The sequence below is a fragment of the Chaetodon trifascialis genome, chromosome 2 (assembly GCF_039877785.1).
Source record: "Chaetodon trifascialis isolate fChaTrf1 chromosome 2, fChaTrf1.hap1, whole genome shotgun sequence".
Taxonomy (NCBI): Eukaryota; Metazoa; Chordata; class Actinopteri; order Chaetodontiformes; family Chaetodontidae; genus Chaetodon; species Chaetodon trifascialis.
The window spans coordinates 18,361,613-18,379,113 of NC_092057.1; the positions used below are offsets into that span (position 1 = coordinate 18,361,613).

General features: G+C 42.8%; 2 protein-coding genes across 3 annotated transcripts; one reads left to right on the forward strand and one right to left on the reverse strand.

Annotated features, from left to right (window-relative positions):
• The first annotated feature begins 1,080 nt into the window (after positions 1-1,080).
• Positions 1,081-9,700, forward strand: LOC139345114 (ATP-dependent RNA helicase DDX39A-like). Of its 2 annotated transcripts, none has more exons than XM_070983610.1 (10): positions 1,081-1,198; positions 2,021-2,225; positions 2,372-2,499; positions 3,445-3,721; positions 5,670-5,788; positions 7,313-7,444; positions 7,700-7,809; positions 8,111-8,255; positions 8,520-8,667; positions 9,155-9,699. In XM_070983610.1, exons 2-10 carry the CDS (start codon positions 2,021-2,023, stop codon positions 9,169-9,171), a joined length of 1,281 nt encoding a protein of 426 aa, XP_070839711.1. In that variant the 5' UTR covers positions 1,081-1,198; the 3' UTR covers positions 9,172-9,699. The 2 variants fall into 2 exon arrangements, with proteins under 2 accessions (XP_070839711.1, XP_070839718.1); XM_070983617.1 differs by lacking the exon at positions 1,081-1,198 and adding an exon at positions 1,495-1,591 and having other exon boundaries at positions 9,155-9,700.
• A 79-nt stretch (positions 9,701-9,779) lies between these two features.
• Positions 9,780-15,489, reverse strand: LOC139345129 (CCN family member 1-like). The gene is made up of 6 exons (XM_070983629.1): positions 15,327-15,489; positions 14,256-14,469; positions 13,031-13,278; positions 12,597-12,735; positions 11,899-12,080; positions 9,780-10,978 (listed from the first exon to the last, which is right to left on the reverse strand). Exons 1-6 carry the CDS (start codon positions 15,375-15,377, stop codon positions 10,673-10,675), a joined length of 1,140 nt encoding a protein of 379 aa, XP_070839730.1. The 5' UTR covers positions 15,378-15,489; the 3' UTR covers positions 9,780-10,672.
• Between the last annotated feature and the right edge of the window lie 2,012 nt (positions 15,490-17,501).

Here is a 17,501-nt window from a genome sequence, read left to right on the forward strand (position 1 = left end):
TCTCAAATGGAAATATGATCCTGTGAGCTTCCACAATGAGAAACAAAGATATGTCATTTGGTAAGACGGCATCATTAAATTCAGTTCTGATTAGATGTCTGTGCCGACGCTTTTATTTATTTATTTATTTATTTATTTATTTTACCATAGGCAGGCCTTGAGGGATGTTGTCAGCCTTTGCACTGAGCCCCATGTATCAAACACACGCACACTTGAGTTACGTTTAATACCATCTGTTATCTGGCCAAATGTCTTTACTTTATTGCCATCAAATGGACAAATTGGATACTGCAGCTCCCCAGGCCCTTGCGGTATTGTGACAAGCAAATTGTGCAATTTCTCAGCGCTTCGCGAGAAATATCATACGGATACTTGTAAATTGATCATTTTATTTCTTACATGGTCACGGCGCAATAATTTATGCAATATTTGGAGGAATTACCTCCCATGAGAATATTGTCTGTACTATACTACAAAAACAGCCAGGACAATTTGGTCATTGCTAACGTATCACGCCATAAAAGAAAGCCGTATAGTAGTAGTCTATTTCAGTGAATACAACAGATCTGACCCATTCTCCTGACCGCTATGATTCTGACCAATCACAGCAGCGGAAAAGAGGACGGCGTCCCTCTTGTACATACGCCGCTTCGGGGCGATAGATGCCTTCATTTCTTGTCGCAAAAAACGTAATCATGAACTCAAAATTTGGACCAGACTATTGAGACAGTCATATATAGGGGCCATGGAGTTTTATGACGCCGAAGTTGCTCAAGAGTTTACGTGGCGACGATACTAAAAGTACATAAAGTCCGATCATTAATTGGTATATAAAAAAATCTGTGTATATAATCGTGTATGGTTTTGATTTGTTGGTCTAAGTGACAAATAAACAACTCAAAGCTCTGTATAGCATTACTTGATGTATAAAATAAACCACAGCGTTGTAGTAATTTTGTCCCAGGATTGATTTTGGAGTTACGGAGCAAAAACATCTTAACTTCTTGAGGAGGCTTCTTGTCAGAGCTACCCCACAACAAAGAGGTTTTTCGTGATGTACGTGAACATAACGCCACACACGTGTGCTCATGATTCTTGCAAGCTCGTTAGTATCACGCACATAGACAGCGGCAGGACACACAGTATCACATCAAGGTTGTTCTACAGTGCCTTCATACGTTTCACATCAAGTTCACAGGTTTGTCGATATATTTAATTGTTTTTAGCGCTGAAATGTTTTGGAATCTCTGTCGTTGGGGCTTTTGAGTTTTGCTTTTCTAGCTGGATGCTATACGCATCAACATTAGCTTCGTTTTGAGTTACCTAGTTACCTTCAGTTATCTAGTTACAACGAGTATTGCTTGTCTGACCACCTGTCCACTATACAATGACACATACCCAACGGCGTGAAGTTAGAGAAGTTAGTACTGAAGCTGTATTGTTTGTTAAAAGTAGTTCGTGAGTCTCGGTCAGCTGTTAGCTGCTAGCTTGCCAACTAGCCGGTTAGAATGAAGGAGGAGAGGAGTCTGCTATTTATGGGTGTCCTGTCTGTGCCGGGCCACACCGGTCGACATCATCATTTTGAGTCAAGGTAATTGTAATGACTAAACGGCTCCCATTTATCACGTTGGTCGTTCAACACTGTACACACAGAGATTAATGTTAACTTCCTTCTTTAATGAATGAATGAATTTTGTTATGAAGCGCGGCTGCGGCCTGCTAACTATAGCTAAATAATATTTGAAGCCGGCTGCCGACCGGGCTTATTTTCTAGACAGCTGATTGGGTTTCAGAGTCGTGTCAAGCTACTTTCTTTTTTTTAGATTTTATTTCAATTTTGTAAACGGCAAATTCATAGCGCACAGCCGTTTCCCCGGATTAATTTATTCAATAACGGATTTGAGTAATAACGATAACGTGACAGCACCAGTTATTCAGGTTACAGTTATTTATTGAATCGTAAGACCGCCTGGTCTTCATCTCAGGTACACAGTCAAAGACTTACATCCTGTCCATACAGATGGCTGAGACCGACGTTGATAATGAACTTCTGGACTATGAGGACGATGAGGAGTCTCAGGGAGCCCCTGAGAGTGTGACTCCAGCAAACAAAGAGATGAAGGGGTCCTATGTATCCATCCACAGCTCGGGCTTCAGAGACTTTCTCCTTAAACCGGAGCTGCTCCGTGCCATCGTCGACTGTGGTTTTGAGCATCCCTCGGAAGGTGAATAGCAGTGTTGGGTTATCTTCCACCTCCACACAAACCCCCACCGCTTCTAATGATGGTGTCATATTTTGATATTATGAATTAATAAGAAGTTGTTTTTGCAATGTTTGCTCTTTTATAATTGCGATTTCCTTTATTTTCAGTGCAACACGAGTGTATTCCCCAAGCTATCCTGGGCATGGACATCCTGTGTCAGGCCAAGTCTGGTATGGGAAAGACAGCAGTGTTTGTACTGGCCACCCTGCAGCAGATAGAACCTGTGGATGGTCAGGTGAGTTGGTTGCTATGTAAGGGATAATGCCCGACGAGGTATCCATTTTCAGAAATGAACGAACGACGCGAAGCGGAGGGCGGTTGCTTCCGCGAAGTCCATTCATTTCTGATAATGGACACCTTGAAGGGCATTATCCTGCTTATACCATGGTCACTTGCAAAAGAAATAAATGTTAAATCAATTATTAATACGTTAATGTTGTTTTTTACCGTTAAAATAGTAAGTTTTTCACAAGAAGCGGCTGAGTGGAATATTTAATATCTCCCGTTGTGACACGTTGCCAAGGTAACTGGCTCTGGCCACAGAACCTGCAGCTCAGTCAGCTGCAGCTGTTATATTAGGCCTAATCAGTGGAGGGAAGTGAGATGATTGCTTAACATTATATCATGTGATACAAAGTATCATTTCAGAGGGCAAGTGCACCTCTTACCGCTTGTGTGTGTCCAGAGGATGATGCAAAATTTTGTTTCAAAGAATCAAAGTCCACAGATAGTTTCCTAAATTGTTTTTATTGCAAGAAATATTATCCACCATTCACTCTGATCATTAAATGTGTATCAAGCAAGTCTATCCTAAATTGTTTTTATAAATATTATCCACCATTCACTCTGTATCAAGCAAGTAAGGTAACGTTAACGTATGTTCTGAGTTTCTGTTGCCACGGTTACCAACTGGCGTTTGAGCCAGCACAATAATGTAGAACATTCAGGCGATTTGACCAGAACTTTTTTTATAGGTGTCCTACAACACTTTTTAACGGACACCCTGCAGCCAATCAGAATCGAGTATTCACCCAGACCATGGTATAATTATTATTACTTTATGTTATGCTATAGAGCCACCATGTTCAAAATGTCCTTCTATAGTTTTGAAACATGCACAATGCACTAAATAAGGACCAAAGCTTTCATAAGACTAATGTCCTTATTCCCTCTGTGGCAGGTGTCCGTCCTTGTAATGTGTCACACACGAGAGCTGGCCTTCCAGATCAGCAAAGAGTACGAGCGCTTCTCCAAGTACATGCCCACCGTCAAGGTGTCGGTGTTCTTCGGTGGCATGGCCATAAAGAAGGATGAGGAAGTCCTGAAGAAGAACTGCCCTCACATTGTTGTCGGAACACCGGGACGTACCCTGGCCCTCATCCACAACAAGAGCCTCAGCTTGAAGAACGTTAAACACTTTGTGCTGGATGAGTGTGATAAAATGCTGGAGCAGCTGGGTGAGTAAGAGGAACACAAGTGTTTCAATATTGAATTGTTAAGAAACAAGAAGCTTTGGTGAAGGACTATTGTCAGTATGTAAGACAGGGGAGGCTTCCTGTTGACTCAGGCATTGCTCTCTGTCTCACTCACACCTGATGAAGCGGACTCTGTTCGACTGGGGAGCTGAAAGTCGCAACATTGTTGCATTTATCACTTGTTTCGGTTCTGCTTTCACACTGTGATTTCTAAAGTGCACCGAACTTTCTGAGCAGCATCACGTGGTTGAAAGGGGCGCTTGTCGATTGGACAAAGTAGGAGGGGAAATCCCTCCCTCCCGGCCCAGAAAAACAACAGTGAACGCAACTGTTCCTATAATGCTATCGTAGCTTGTCAGGGATTGATTCTGTTATTTTTCTAACTTTGATGATCTAACATGTGACAACATATGAGCTCAGAGTTAAAGGACTGTGACTGTTGGAAGTTGTGATTTGATTTTGTTTGAATATGTCATATTGTGAATTTATGGGTTATTGTTGTTCAGACAATTGAGTTAAGCTAGCAACTGCTAATGTCAGCTGTCACTTGTTGCCATAGCGACAGTAAACATTCACGTAAGGACTAATGAGCTGTAAATAGAGATGCAGAATCAAGCTATATTATATACAGATGAGATACGTTGTATTTTAGCATGTGGATGCACTGCGTATAGCGTCACTACGTACATTTGGTCCTGTGTTTGGTCCGGTGAGCTTTCACACTGCATTCGAACCAGACCAGGGTTCACTTGCAAACGAACCGAGACCCACGTTTTCAGGCAGACCAGAGTTCACTTGTTTGGTCCGCACCAGAGTTCAGATGAGCTTTCACACCTACCCAAACGAAGTGGACTATCCGAGGAAACGAACTCTGGTCCGTTTGAAGCGGACCAAACAGCTCTGGTGTGAAAGCAACCTTACTTACGTGTCAGGTCATCTTCTCGCCCTGCTCCATATCTTTACAATCTTTCTCTGTAGTGTTCTCTCTAATAACCTGAAATGCAGAATGTGCTCTATTAATGATGTTTTTGTTTGTTTACAATATAAAATCTAAATGCAATGTATGCAGTTTTGCTAGCACTATCTGTGTGTGTGTGTGTGTGTGTGTGTGTGTGTGTGTGTGTGTGTGTGTGTGTGTGTGTGTGTGTGTGTGTGTGTGTGTGTGTGTGTGTGTGTGTGTGTGTGTGTGTGTGTGTGTGTGTGTGTGTGTGTGTGTGTGTGTGTGTGTGTGTGTGTGTGTGTGTGTACGCAGTTATGGAAAAAAATATTAGACCACCCTTGTTTTTTTTTCAATTTCTTGTTCATTTTAATGCCTGGTACAACTAAAGGTAGATTTGTTTGGACAGATATAATGATAACAACAAAAATAGCTCATAAGAGTTTAATTTAAGAGCTGATATCTAGCCATTTTCCATGGTTTTCTTGATAATAACCAAAATCACTTAAGTTCTTCCATCAATAGCTATGGCATTGTACTGCCAAAAACAGTGCTTTTAGGCATCCCATGTTTTATTTTCTGCCTGTTAGTCACATGACACACAGGAGTTAGTATTTGATTGCATAACCATTGTTTTGATGACTGCATCCATGCATCTTGGCATGCTCTCCACCAGCTTCTGACGTTGTTCTGCTGTCACAGCAGCCCATTCCTGTTGCAAAAATGTAAACAAATTTGCTTTGTTTTGGGGCTTGTGGTTCTCCATTTTGAGTTTGATGATGTTCCACAGGTTTTCAGTTGGATTTAGACCTGGTGATTGAGCAGGCCAAGGCATGGTTCGAATGTTCTGGTTCTCCATCCAGGCTTTAACTGACCTTGCCGTGTGGCAAGGGGCATTGTCTTGTTGGATAATCCAGTCATTCGAGGCAGGAAATAGTTTATTAGAGAGATTTATGAAACCATTTATTTATTTATTTTATTTTTTCCTGCCAGACATGAGACGAGACGTCCAGGAAATCTTCAGGCTGACGCCTCACGAGAAGCAGGTTATGATGTTCAGCGCAACGCTAAGTAAGGAGATCCGCCCTGTCTGCCGGAAGTTCATGCAGGATGTGAGTTATCATCAAGATTTACTGATGTACTGATACCGCAGATATGCAGCTGAGGGCACCGTGGGTAGTTGTTGTTGACAAGTCATAGTTGTCATAGCAGTGTGGGGTGCTGAAGCAGCAGAAGCAAGAAGCGGAATGAAACATGGCTGTATGTCCCAATGCTCGACTACAATCAGCAGCATGGAAACACTTTACCAGAGCAGACAAAGATTTGTTTAAACAGTCATTTTCTCTGTTATGTGGATGCAAAACGTTTGCAGAATTGAACGCATTTAGAGAAGGAAAGACTCTTGCTATCCCTGTAAGAAAGCAGTGGATTTGTTGCTGCAGTCAGCATCTCCAGCTCAGACAAGTTGCTTGGGGTTTTGTCCAATCAGATTTTACTCAGTTGTAAACAGCCTCTCAGAGCCAATCGAGGACTCTGCTATTTCACCTATTCCCAGGCTGGTCCGGCCTACATTAGTTAACCCTTTACTGGTTGTATTTGAGATCTTTTTGACAAGAATTGATCATTGTTATTGGGTGAAACAAAATCTGATGTGTCAGATTCAGCGATTAATCGACTTATCACACTATTTTTGGGAGTAGTAGATGACTGCTAAAATGCAGCAGATGATGCATTTTTCCGATTGGTCAGGATAGCTCAAATGTGTTAAGGCTGTTTTGCACAAGTTGTTATGTGTGGAGACCAGTGAGGTAGCTGTAAATGTTTAAGAGCATCTCCTTTTATATGTATAGGCATAAATACAATTGCTAGTTATGTTCGGTTAGAGAGGTGAGCTTTTGACTGGAGGGTTACAAGTTCCCTGGAAAGTGAAAGCAAAGATATCTTTCCCTCATTACCACCGCTGAGGTGTCCTTGAACACTGACCCTGAACCCCCAGCTGCTCAGTCTGTGGTAGATCTTATGGCCTCAGTGAAACCTTCCTGGATAGATAAAGACTAAAATATGTCTGTAGAACCTCATTGACAGAAGTTATGGCTGCTTTAGCACATAGCAACAGATAATACCCTTTAAATTGATTAATAGATTGTGTCTGTTATTTCATTAATAATTGTTTTAATTAATTCTTTGGTTATTCTTAATACGTGTAATCAATATGTGAGATAGATGATTTAAGTCATTCAGTGTTTGTCGCGACATCCCGCTTAGCTTTGCCCACTTGTGGCTGTCAGTGTCATAAGTGGCCATATCAGAGGGGTAAAGTGATCCTCCTGGGCAGATTTGGTTTGGTCAGGACAGTCAGTCCTCCTGGCTCTGCAGCTGTCCAGGAGAACAGGTTCAGTGAACCACCACGCACACGTCATTTGTCAGGACTTGGTGCAGAAAAGTGTGTGGAGATGCAGACTTGTCACATAAGAGCTCAGACAAACATAAACCAACTTTATTCAGACTGACACACTCATTTTTTGGTCTTTACCACTTTGTTCAACTTGTTTCCTGCTTGTTCCACTTCTGATGTGATCTGCAGAGAAATGTGTGTTTGTGAGGCTAATGTTTGGCTCCTCTCTCTTGCTGTGTAGCCCATGGAAGTGTTTGTGGATGACGAGACCAAGCTGACTCTCCATGGCTTACAGCAGTACTACTGCAAGTTAAAAGACAGTGAAAAGAACCGAAAGCTCTTTGACCTTCTCGATGTGCTCGAGTTCAACCAGGTAGACTTGGCGCTCATTCATGAGAGACTCAAAGGGAATCAGTTCTGTACATATTTATCAAAATTATTATAATTATTTCAAAATCTTTGTGAACAGGCGTTAGATATGCATCTGCAGCCTTGTTCTTCTAATAATTTTCTTAAAAAATGTGTCTCTCTACAGAGAGAGAGAGAATGTTAATTTTAGTCAATCTGTATCTCATTGATGTCTTTGCCATTCCCAGCACAAATATACAACCCTTTTGTTTCCTGTCAGGTGGTCATCTTTGTGAAGTCAGTGCATCGCTGTGTGGCTCTGTCCCAGCTGCTGGTGGAGCAGAATTTCCCCGCCATCGCCATCCACAGCGGCATGGGGCAGGAGGAGCGGTAGGTCAGGGTTCATACAAATTCTTGAAAGTTTGTTTTCAAGATTAGGCGTGTGCTTGAATCTGAGTATACTCCTTGAAAAATGCTTGATTTTCAACATAATCTGCCATTTCATCCACATAATCACTCACATAAGCAAAAATATCTGAAATGCAACAATCCTGTCATCATATTTGTTTGTTGTCTCTTTCTGTCAAAATTAGCAAGTGACAATAGCAAGTGACAATATACTCTGATAGCGGTAGGTATGAAGGAGTCCTGCAACCATTATTTTTGCATTTATTGCATATTCCCACCCCAGGCTATCCCGGTACCAGCAGTTTAAAGACTTCCAGAGGCGGATCCTGGTTGCAACCAACCTCTTTGGCCGAGGCATGGACATCGAGCGAGTCAACATCGTCTTCAACTACGACATGCCAGAGGATTCTGACACGTATCTTCATAGAGTCAGTCCAGCTACAATCTGATTTTATGTTATCTTTATATTTCAATTTGCAAAACAAACAGAAATCGCATACAGGGGGCTGTAGCTTGCACCTGATTTACCCAAACACACCTGCTTTGTTTGTAAATGATCCCTGTAAAAAGGAACAGGATCTGCTATTGTATGTTTACCTCCGTCCATGATTTAAAGCCCCCTTTTTTGATTATTTCTTGGTCCTCTGAGCAGAACCCATTTTGAGGCCCAAACTTCTTTCTCACATCCTCAGGTGGCCCGTGCTGGCAGGTTTGGGACCAAAGGCCTTGCCGTCACCTTTGTGTCAGACGAGACGGATGCCAAGACCCTGAATGATGTCCAAGACCGCTTCGAAGTCAACGTAGCAGAGCTACCAGAGGAGATCGATATCTCCTCCTACAGTAAGATCTGTTTTTGCTCACAAGTTGTCTTGCACTTGATGATGCCCACTTTCAGTAACCAAGTTTATATGTATGTATGTACACTAATATCCTGATATTTACTTTTGGGTAACCCATCTTTGTGCACACCATCTCAACAACATGGTGAATGCATTTTGGCTTTTTGCTCTCTTCTTGTTTCCGGTGAGAAAGCTGAATGACGCAGGCAGCCACAAATTGAACTCAACTGTTTGGATCAGTCAGTCAGTGGGGACAGAAAACACAGAGGCTGGCAGCAGTGTCCAAAAGTTGAAGACATGCCTGTACAGCATTAAAAATCACACATCAGGATCTGGTTTCATCTGGTTGTTAACACGTGGAATGACACACGAAGCCAAAGCATTACTATATAATACTGTGATCTGTGACATCCCATTTGATGATCTGTGTATAAAAGCACATATCTTTTCACCTCACATCTTAAACACTTTGCCTTTTCTCTTTGCAGTTGAACAGTCCAGATGAGTCTGAAGTGTCTTCCCAGTGGAGATTGTGTGTGACCCTTGGTGTTGCTGTATTTTGGTGGAGAAAAAAAAAACAAACCCTCAACTTTTATTTTAAAGTTCCCCTCCAACCATAAATTCTGGCAAGTTCATAAAATTTTTCCCCCCTGCCTTTGTACACTGTTTGCTCATTGTTATCCTTGTTAAAACTGTGAATATATTGTTTTTGTTGAAGGAATAAAGTTTTTATACATTATTTAATGGTACTTGATTTAATTTTGCACAGATTAAATCAGTGTCATATGTTAACCATTAAATATAGTAAAACTACAATAGAATCATAAAAGACAAACTTTGTTATGTTTTGACTGCATTTAATGACACTCACAAGCAGAGGGCACTATCATCATAGGTTAAAGATGTAGCCACTGCTTTCCAAAACAGTTGGCTACCTTGAACTGGCTGCCAAGTTTGAAACTTTATAAGTTGACTTGAAATAAAACCTTGCATGAAACTTGAGCCCAGCAAACAGTTTTATCACATGGACGGAGCAACAAAAACCTGTGGCAGCTACACTGTCGTGTCTCAAACCACAAAAGTGTCCCAATGTGACAATAATACAAACTTGGATCCAAATAAAGAAAATATATTTACATAATACAGTGTGATCCAAAATAAATCCTCCAATACAGGTTTGTGTAAGACATTATTTCAGCTGCATCTAATTCACAAAGAAGAAATCAGTTGGTGTTGGTCCTGTCCTTGCTGAATGCTTGCTGGTTCCAGATAGCATTCCTTATCATTCAAGTCTGTGACTTGCAGGGGAACAGTGTCAGTATCGCTGTGTGTAAATGTACTTTCAGATGGCTTATCAGGTCAGCATGCCAACAATAAAAGTTCATGCTGATTTTATATAGTCTGAATAAAGAAAAAGTCCACATTTTGGTTTAAAGTGAGGTTTTCAATACAAAGCTGCAAAAGTTACTCTTATGCTTGTCAGTGGGTAGTCACAGTGCATTGTGGGACTTGAAGTTATCCACCATCACATAATGTGTGGCTGTTGCTGCAGGTGAGGCGATCCGTGTGCACTGCTGTCATAGTTACAAAGTTTCAGTGCTAAACAAAGTGCTTTGTTGCTCGTCCTCCTCTCAGGATTATCTGACGGTGTCAAAAAAATAAAAAAAAATAAAAAATCCTCAACACCTGAACCAGCAATCAGTCCAGAGTGAAGGAAGTCCAGGGGTGCTTCAGGGCTCTAATTTAGGTCCCACGTCTGTTTGAACAGGAGCAGGCAAGCATACAATCCACTCCGGTCACACAATAATATTACAATAAGGGTTGCCTTGGTGGTTGCGAACCGAGGCGGCCCTTCCTGCCTGCAGCTTGGCAGTCAGGTGGGTGCCTGTGGTCTTCACTCACTTGGAGCCAGGTGAGAAAAATGGCCCCTCGTTTTGAAGCGTCTTCCTTCATCAAGAAAGTTAACCTCATTGCATCAAATTCAAATAAAAAAATCCTCCTCAGTACTAGTCTATGAACTTGTGTGTATCTCCATACATCCAGTGCTGTGGAGGGAGGGCCACGTCGTTGAGATGGCCGCAGTCATCGCTGCATTTACATGACTGGATGAACATGGCTGACCTCTGGAAATGCTCGCCATCTGGGCAGACGAAGGTCACGGGTACAGTGCGTGTGCGACGTGGTGAGCAGCACCGTCCATCTGTACACACACCGCAGTAATTGGGCCGGTAGAGACGGACGCTCACACACTCTCCGTAGGACAGTCGGATGGGCTCCGGAGCTTTCTGGGCTGGGGTGCACTTCTTCCCTATCTGTGGTTAGATGATAAAGGTAAAGAGATGTCACAGTCTGTGTTGTTCCTAATTGGCCTCAGTAGCAAACCCCCCTCCAAAAAAGCAATAAACTGACTTTCATCTGCCCTGTCCTTTTACATAACAGCAGACTTAAGCGGCTTTGCGCTCAAACTCATTAGCTTCACATTAAGAGTGCCACACTTCAACTTGTTATGCCAAAACAGGGATTGAGAGAGTGATTAGATTTAAGTGATTAATTTTAAGATTAACCATTTATTTGCCATTTGAGCATCCTTTGCCGTTCCTCACGCCGACACCTATGATCGCTCTCGGCATCAAAGGATTTAACTCAGCCGTGCAGAGAAAGGAGCTCTTAGTGTGTGTCCAACATGGAGGATTAATATAGACACACCACTTCCCTGGACTCTGAGTACACAGACGGGGCCTAGCTATGGACAGTTGCTTGGCAGGAATGCCGGGGGTGGGGGACTATATTTAAAAAGGCGCCTGCCTGCCACCATAACACCGCTGAGTAAATCAGCACTGCCCAGTTCCCACTGGATGTAGAGCTTCCCGAAAGTACCGCCAAGATAATCTCTGTTCTTAAGCTCGGGATAAAGATGGCTTTAGCACTAAGAGCATATTTACTCAGGGCCAGAACATCTAATTTTTCATTCTTTGCAGCACAGATTTGATGTTTTCAGCCTCTGCTCTTTTGTTTAAAGAGGCAAACAAGGAAGTAGAGCAAATATGTGCAGGTATTGTTTTTCCCTGCTCAGTCAGACAAGGGCAGATAAGAGGTGAAATAATTCCTGAATGATAAGTGTTATCATGAGGCATTTAAGTTCCACTGTGCGATAAGAAGTTATGGATATTCGACCTATGCTCTATATCTGTCTGTGTCTCCTTCAGTTTAAGTCAAGTTCAGTCTACTTCACCTTGGTGGGGACAGTTAGGCCCTGGCATGGCCGTATGGTACAGATTCTCGTCTCTCTCTCCAGCTTGCACTGTGGGTTCTTGTTGGTGATACGAGAAGACACACCCATCCCACAGCTGCGGGAGCACTGGGACCAGTCCGTGGTCTGGACAGGACACTTCTTCTCCTTCGCGTTGTTCCACACTGAGGAGTGTCAGAGATGTGAAGGAAGGTGGAAGGCAGGGAGAAAAAGAAAAATCATACACATCTGTTAGGCCAGTGGTTCAAACCCTGGGGTTTGGGGTCCCATCAAGGGGTCACAAGATAAATCTGAGGGGTTGCAAGAGGGTTAACAAGATAGAAAAGTAGAAAAAAAAAAGAGTTGTTTACTTTTGTCCAGACTGAAATATCTTAATAATAACTGAGTAGATTGCCATGACCTTTGGTGCAGATATTCATGGTGCACAGACGATGAATCCTAATGATTTATGTGATACCCGCATTTCCCGCACTTTCCTCTAGTGCCACCAGAGGGTTGACTTTTTTGCCAATTAGTAACATATTTTGGCAACGATGCTGCTAATTAGCGAAAGTTAGTATGCTAACATGAAAAACCAGGATGGTGAACACCCAATTTAAAAATATCTAACAAAAATAAAATTGTAAATTAAGCCAATGATAATAAATGCTAAATATCCCCTCTCAGTCGCTTTCTCTCACCAGGCAGGTGTTTGTAGCCACGTTCACTCTCCCAGCCGCTGGACTTCACATCTGTAAGCTTGTTGGCCAGCTCATTTTCCTGCCGGTGTGGAGCAGGGTGGTGCTGAGGTCTGGTCATGTGTTGTTGTGGTGGTGGCACCTGTGATATGAGATAAGATAAGAAGAGACAGAGCTTCCTGCTGGGAACTCATCTGTGCCATGGTCATGTCTATCTGTAACACCGTTCGCAGCATGGTGACCTGATTATCAAAGGGCAATCGGTCCATGCTTTACTCCTCTGCACCTATGTGAATCTTTGTCATTATTTTAATGCACTTGCTGAACAGTATCTAGACTACATGAGAGGGTAGAGCCTTATCTATTGGAAAGTGTAAGATTTAGGATTCATTTTCATTTATTAAGAGAGTCCTTTGTCACTACAGAATAAAACAAACCTGATGCTTAGGTGGGAGCCGCCACGTGCCTTTATGGCAGTCCACGCTAAAGCAGCACTGCCCGGGTATCCTGGCCAGCCGTGGGTAGGGGCATGATGGAGAGGCTGGTGGCAGTTTGTTGTTACAGAGAGGAGCACAGCCAACAGCGCCGTCGATGCAGGTACACTGGTGTTTACAGCCGGCACGGAAGCTCTCGCCATTCTGGTAGATCTTGCCGCTGTACTCGCACGTGCGTCCCTCTGATTTTGCTGGAGAGACACATTTTACTCAGCTGAAAGAAAACATTTGATGACCAACTTGTTTGAAACATGTTGCTGGCATCAAATTCAGAATAAGCATATTTTTACTAAAATCAATGAAGTTGTTGAGGTCAAACATTAAATATACAGTCTTTGTATTGTTTTCAATTGTGCATTTGTCAAAAAGGATCATTGTCACATTCTATTTATGTTTTACACAGCAACCCAACTTTTTGGAAATTGGGGTTATAGTACAGATTAGTCATATAAACAACCGTGTTGTTGTTATGTATGAACCAAAGAGCAACAGGCACAGTCCATGGGTTAGGTATGTCAGAAATGCATCTCTCTACACAACATGCTGTCTAAAGAGAACATTGATGGCGCTTTGGCTTAAGAATAATTCACCGCACCTTAATTCAACAGCTGAAATTATCCCTGTTGAGTTCATTTTCTCCTGACTTTACCAAAACACACACAGTGACTTCACATTGTAGCAGTGCACAAAACCACACAAGATCGAAAGGTCAGTGGAAATAAGGAGACAGGAAGCGTCAGACTCCTTGTCTCCAAAGCATGGAAGAAACAGCTATTCATAGTTAGTGGGGCAGCACTGGCACGGTCCAGATGGACAGTGTATTTTTATCTCTGAAACCCCCTGTCGCTGCCATAAAACATCTACTTCTCATTAAAATACCCCCTGTCTTGCTCCCGGATGTGCAGGGTTACATGTTGTTTAATCACTGAGCAGTGATGGCCTTGGTTTCATGTCAATTAACATCCATTTCTTTGACATCTTTTGTGGCTTTTACAGCGCATCACATTCACCACATTAATTTTAAATATACTTTGTCCATGCACGATAATACTGAACCCCCCATTGGGCTGACATGAGCAGGGGAGCAGTGCAAATAGCTGTAGAAAGCAGCTATTTTCTAAGTGAAATTCCTTTCCTCCTAACATGCATTGTTCCCTTCCTCTCTCACCTCGACAGATGCCCCAGGCCATGGTCACATCATTGCCGTAATTACACTCCAGCCCTTTGTGGTGGTCACAAGGCCTCACAGGGCTGCAGTCCTGGTTTAGCTGCGCAGCGCACACCTTGCAGCACCCACATCCATCTGGCACAGTGCTAACTCCTGGAGGGCAAATCAGGGGCTCTTGGGGGCACTCACACACTGCTGGGCAGCGAGCAGTCACCTGGAGAGAGCAGAGAGGGGGATCACATTGCGAGACAAAACCCAAACGATCTGAATCATGCTCAAACAACATCACAGACGTAGACTGCAGCTTCTGGAAAGGGGGCCACAAGGCTACATATCGAGCACTTGACTGGAAAATTCAGACACAAGACAGCTGTATGGCAACCAGGTGCTAAAGTCATCCTCAGGGGTGTTCAATGCAGCAGTTCCAGCGTTTTCCAACATCCAAGAAGGAGGAGGAGCTCTGATACATTCATTCTTGATTCTGGTTTTGTTTGATTGTGAATTCTTCCACAGACAAAGCACTGTGGTACGCCTCTGCTGTAAGTCAAGTCTCTGCTGGCCAGCCAGCCCTGGTTGTCTCGACAGTTTGCACCCAGTCCCCTGCTGGCTCATGATTTGAGTCATCGCTCAGCACTAGAGCCAACTTGTTTCAGTTTGTAGGAATCAACATGTCACTGTGCTTCCAAAAGCAGGACGTGAGAAGACATGCAGGTAACCAGAAAGGACTGTATTCATTATTATATAAGCAGTGTTGAAGTGATAACCCCACCTAAACTCCATTTACCAAAATTTGTATTGAGAGCCCTAATCACAGTTAATCTGATGTTGCCTTCGTCAAGAATATGTCTTTGAAGATGAAGCATGTCTGAAAGCTTTTCTAAAAATATATTCGAGTGTTGTTTACACCAGGGGATGTTTATGCTGTTCACACCCTGGAGGTCAAAGTTTAATCACATTTTGACTCGCCTGGCTCCATTACCCATGACAGATTAAACATTTAACTAATCTCAGTGTTTAAGTGAAATGTCTGGCTTAGCTACGCGAGCTTCAGTCAGGTACGAGAAATCTTACCTGTGTGATGACGGCTGTTGTCAGTACAGTCAGGTAGATCAGAAGTGCCATAATTAGCCGGCGACAAGTTGAAGAAAAATACAAATAAACATTAAAAAGTATATTCAAGCTACAATCCGCTGAGCAATTGTCAGTCTGAAGTAGTTTCACGGTGAGTTTCAATCTCTTTCCGTGACAGTAGCCCTTGTTTTTCTACCGGAATAAGAGTCTAAAACGTAATTTATACCCGCTGGTGAGCCCCTGAGAGACCCCGCCCCTCCCCATACTTCTAGCCAATCATCGTGCAGGCAGCAGCGCCGACATTCCAAATGGGCGTCGTTTCACCACGGGGGTAGTTTGCTGATTGGTGGGCGTGTTTTGGAATGAATGCAGCCATTCATAAAAATGGCAGGGTCGCGCTGTATTTATTTTATGGGTTAAAAATTAAAATGTAACAGCCGCTTTCAAGTCACACTTAGGCACATTCCTGCTTTTGTGGCCGCCACTCACCTAACACTAAGTAAATATATTCAGCTGGGCCAGACAGCATGGTAACATTAATAAGACCTCCACCTCTGAGGGGGGAAAAAAGAAGGGGGGAGGAATTCCCTCTGTTTTTCCAGACCATGGAGGTGCCAGGACAGAAAGTTGAAGTGGACTGTATTAAGCAAATAGTAAGATAATAGCAGCTGTCAGAGAGAGTGAACACACCCCTCTTTGTCTGTACCCATCACAACCTGAGAAAAGTTGTTTCCATGGTTTTTAAAGGTACTTTTTGATTGTTTATTCTGTCTGAACACTTCACCTTGAATTCAGGTGTACTGGCTGCCTCCGACTATGATGTCTAACCACATGGTGCTGAGATGGGGATGATGAGGATATGATCACTTGGAAAGAATGGTTCCAGTTGAGGGTGAGAGCAGGATTGATTGTTGTTTTAAGGGCGGCTCATGAGAGGGTTGGCCTCCTCATCGTCATCCCCCTCCTCTGCTGTCTTCCTTTTCAACCACAGGTTTTCAGCCACATCTGCCTGAACACAGAAGCCTTATTTGATGAAAGAAATATGATAGGTTTGAAAGTTAGGCTCCAGCTATTTCTGTCCATGTATACCTGTGAAGCTGGAGCTTAGAGCTAAAAAGCCAAACATCGCACATACTTTCTCACATGGGCTGTGGTGGCTTTGGTGAAAACGACCTTTTAGCTGTATCTGGTAGTGAACTGTATTATTTGTTGTCCCTGTTAAAAAACAATGACCTTGCTCCATATTTCATACCTAATTTTCCATGTATATTCCATACACACTTTTTAACTACTTGTCTACTTCGTCCTTCGTTCCTTCTTCAAACCACCAGGATACACACAGATAAACTTTGCCTAGGTGGGAAGATGGTTGAGGTCACTTTCTTGCTGAAGCTAAGGTGAGAAAATCTTTACCACTCTCATGTCTGGACAGTACATAAGAAGCTACAGATAGCAGCTGGGTAAAAGTCAGTAGTAGTAATAAGTGAGCTTTAGAGGTGTCAGAAGATGGATTTTATTGCCTCTGGACAGAGCTAGGCTAGCTGTTTCCCCATGCTCTCAGTCTTTTTGCAAAGGTAAAGTCACTGCCTCCAGTTTCATATTCAACAGACAGATATGGCACAGGTATTGAACTTCTCATCTTACTCTCACCAAGAAATCAGATAAATGTAAAACAAAAGCCTAACTGATATTTTAATCACATGTAACCTTACAAACTAACTCCTGAATTACACTAACTGGCCTACATTATCTGACCCGTGTTTTAGTCAGGATTGGCCTTGGATCTAGTTCAGCTTGAAATAAATGAAGGTGACTGGGTGGACCTCTTTTACAGCTATTCATCTTTGTTCTGTAGCCACCTGTCTGACCAGCATTTAATTGAAAAACACATTAGAGGTTGTGGACTGAAGTCATGACTCTCAATTTAAAAAAGGAAACCACCTCAGGAAGCTGTCAATCACAGCTCTAATGGTGTGACCAAGGAGACAAAGTCATGGCCCATCTATTTTAATCCTCCGGTGGTCATGGTACAGAGGGAGTTCTGAAAGTCCTGTGACTGCTTCTGTTTTCAGTTTCTCCACTGATGCTGAACAAGAGGGAATCAGAGCTCTGACACAGATGTAAAATTAATCTTGGGTGATGAAGTCAGGTGGTGTTTTTTAGACAGGAAAACCA

What these genes read in the sequence shown, in the direction of transcription:
- LOC139345129 (XM_070983629.1), bottom strand. Translation starts at nt 15,377, where the DNA reads ATGGCACTTCTGATCTACCTGACTGTACTGACAACAGCCGTCATCACA. An exon ending in GGCCTGGGGCATCTGTCGAG is followed by an intron (nt 13,279 to 14,255) that starts GTGAGAGAGGAA and finishes GTGTCTCTCCAG; the next exon opens with CAAAATCAGAGGGACGCACG. An exon ending in GGCTCCCACCTAAGCATCAG is followed by an intron (nt 12,736 to 13,030) that starts GTTTGTTTTATT and finishes CTCATATCACAG; the next exon opens with GTGCCACCACCACAACAACA.
- LOC139345114 (XM_070983610.1), top strand. Translation starts at nt 2,021, where the DNA reads ATGGCTGAGACCGACGTTGATAATGAACTTCTGGACTATGAGGACGAT. An exon ending in TAGAACCTGTGGATGGTCAG is followed by an intron (nt 2,500 to 3,444) that starts GTGAGTTGGTTG and finishes CCTCTGTGGCAG; the next exon opens with GTGTCCGTCCTTGTAATGTG. An exon ending in GGCATGGGGCAGGAGGAGCG is followed by an intron (nt 7,810 to 8,110) that starts GTAGGTCAGGGT and finishes TTCCCACCCCAG; the next exon opens with GCTATCCCGGTACCAGCAGT.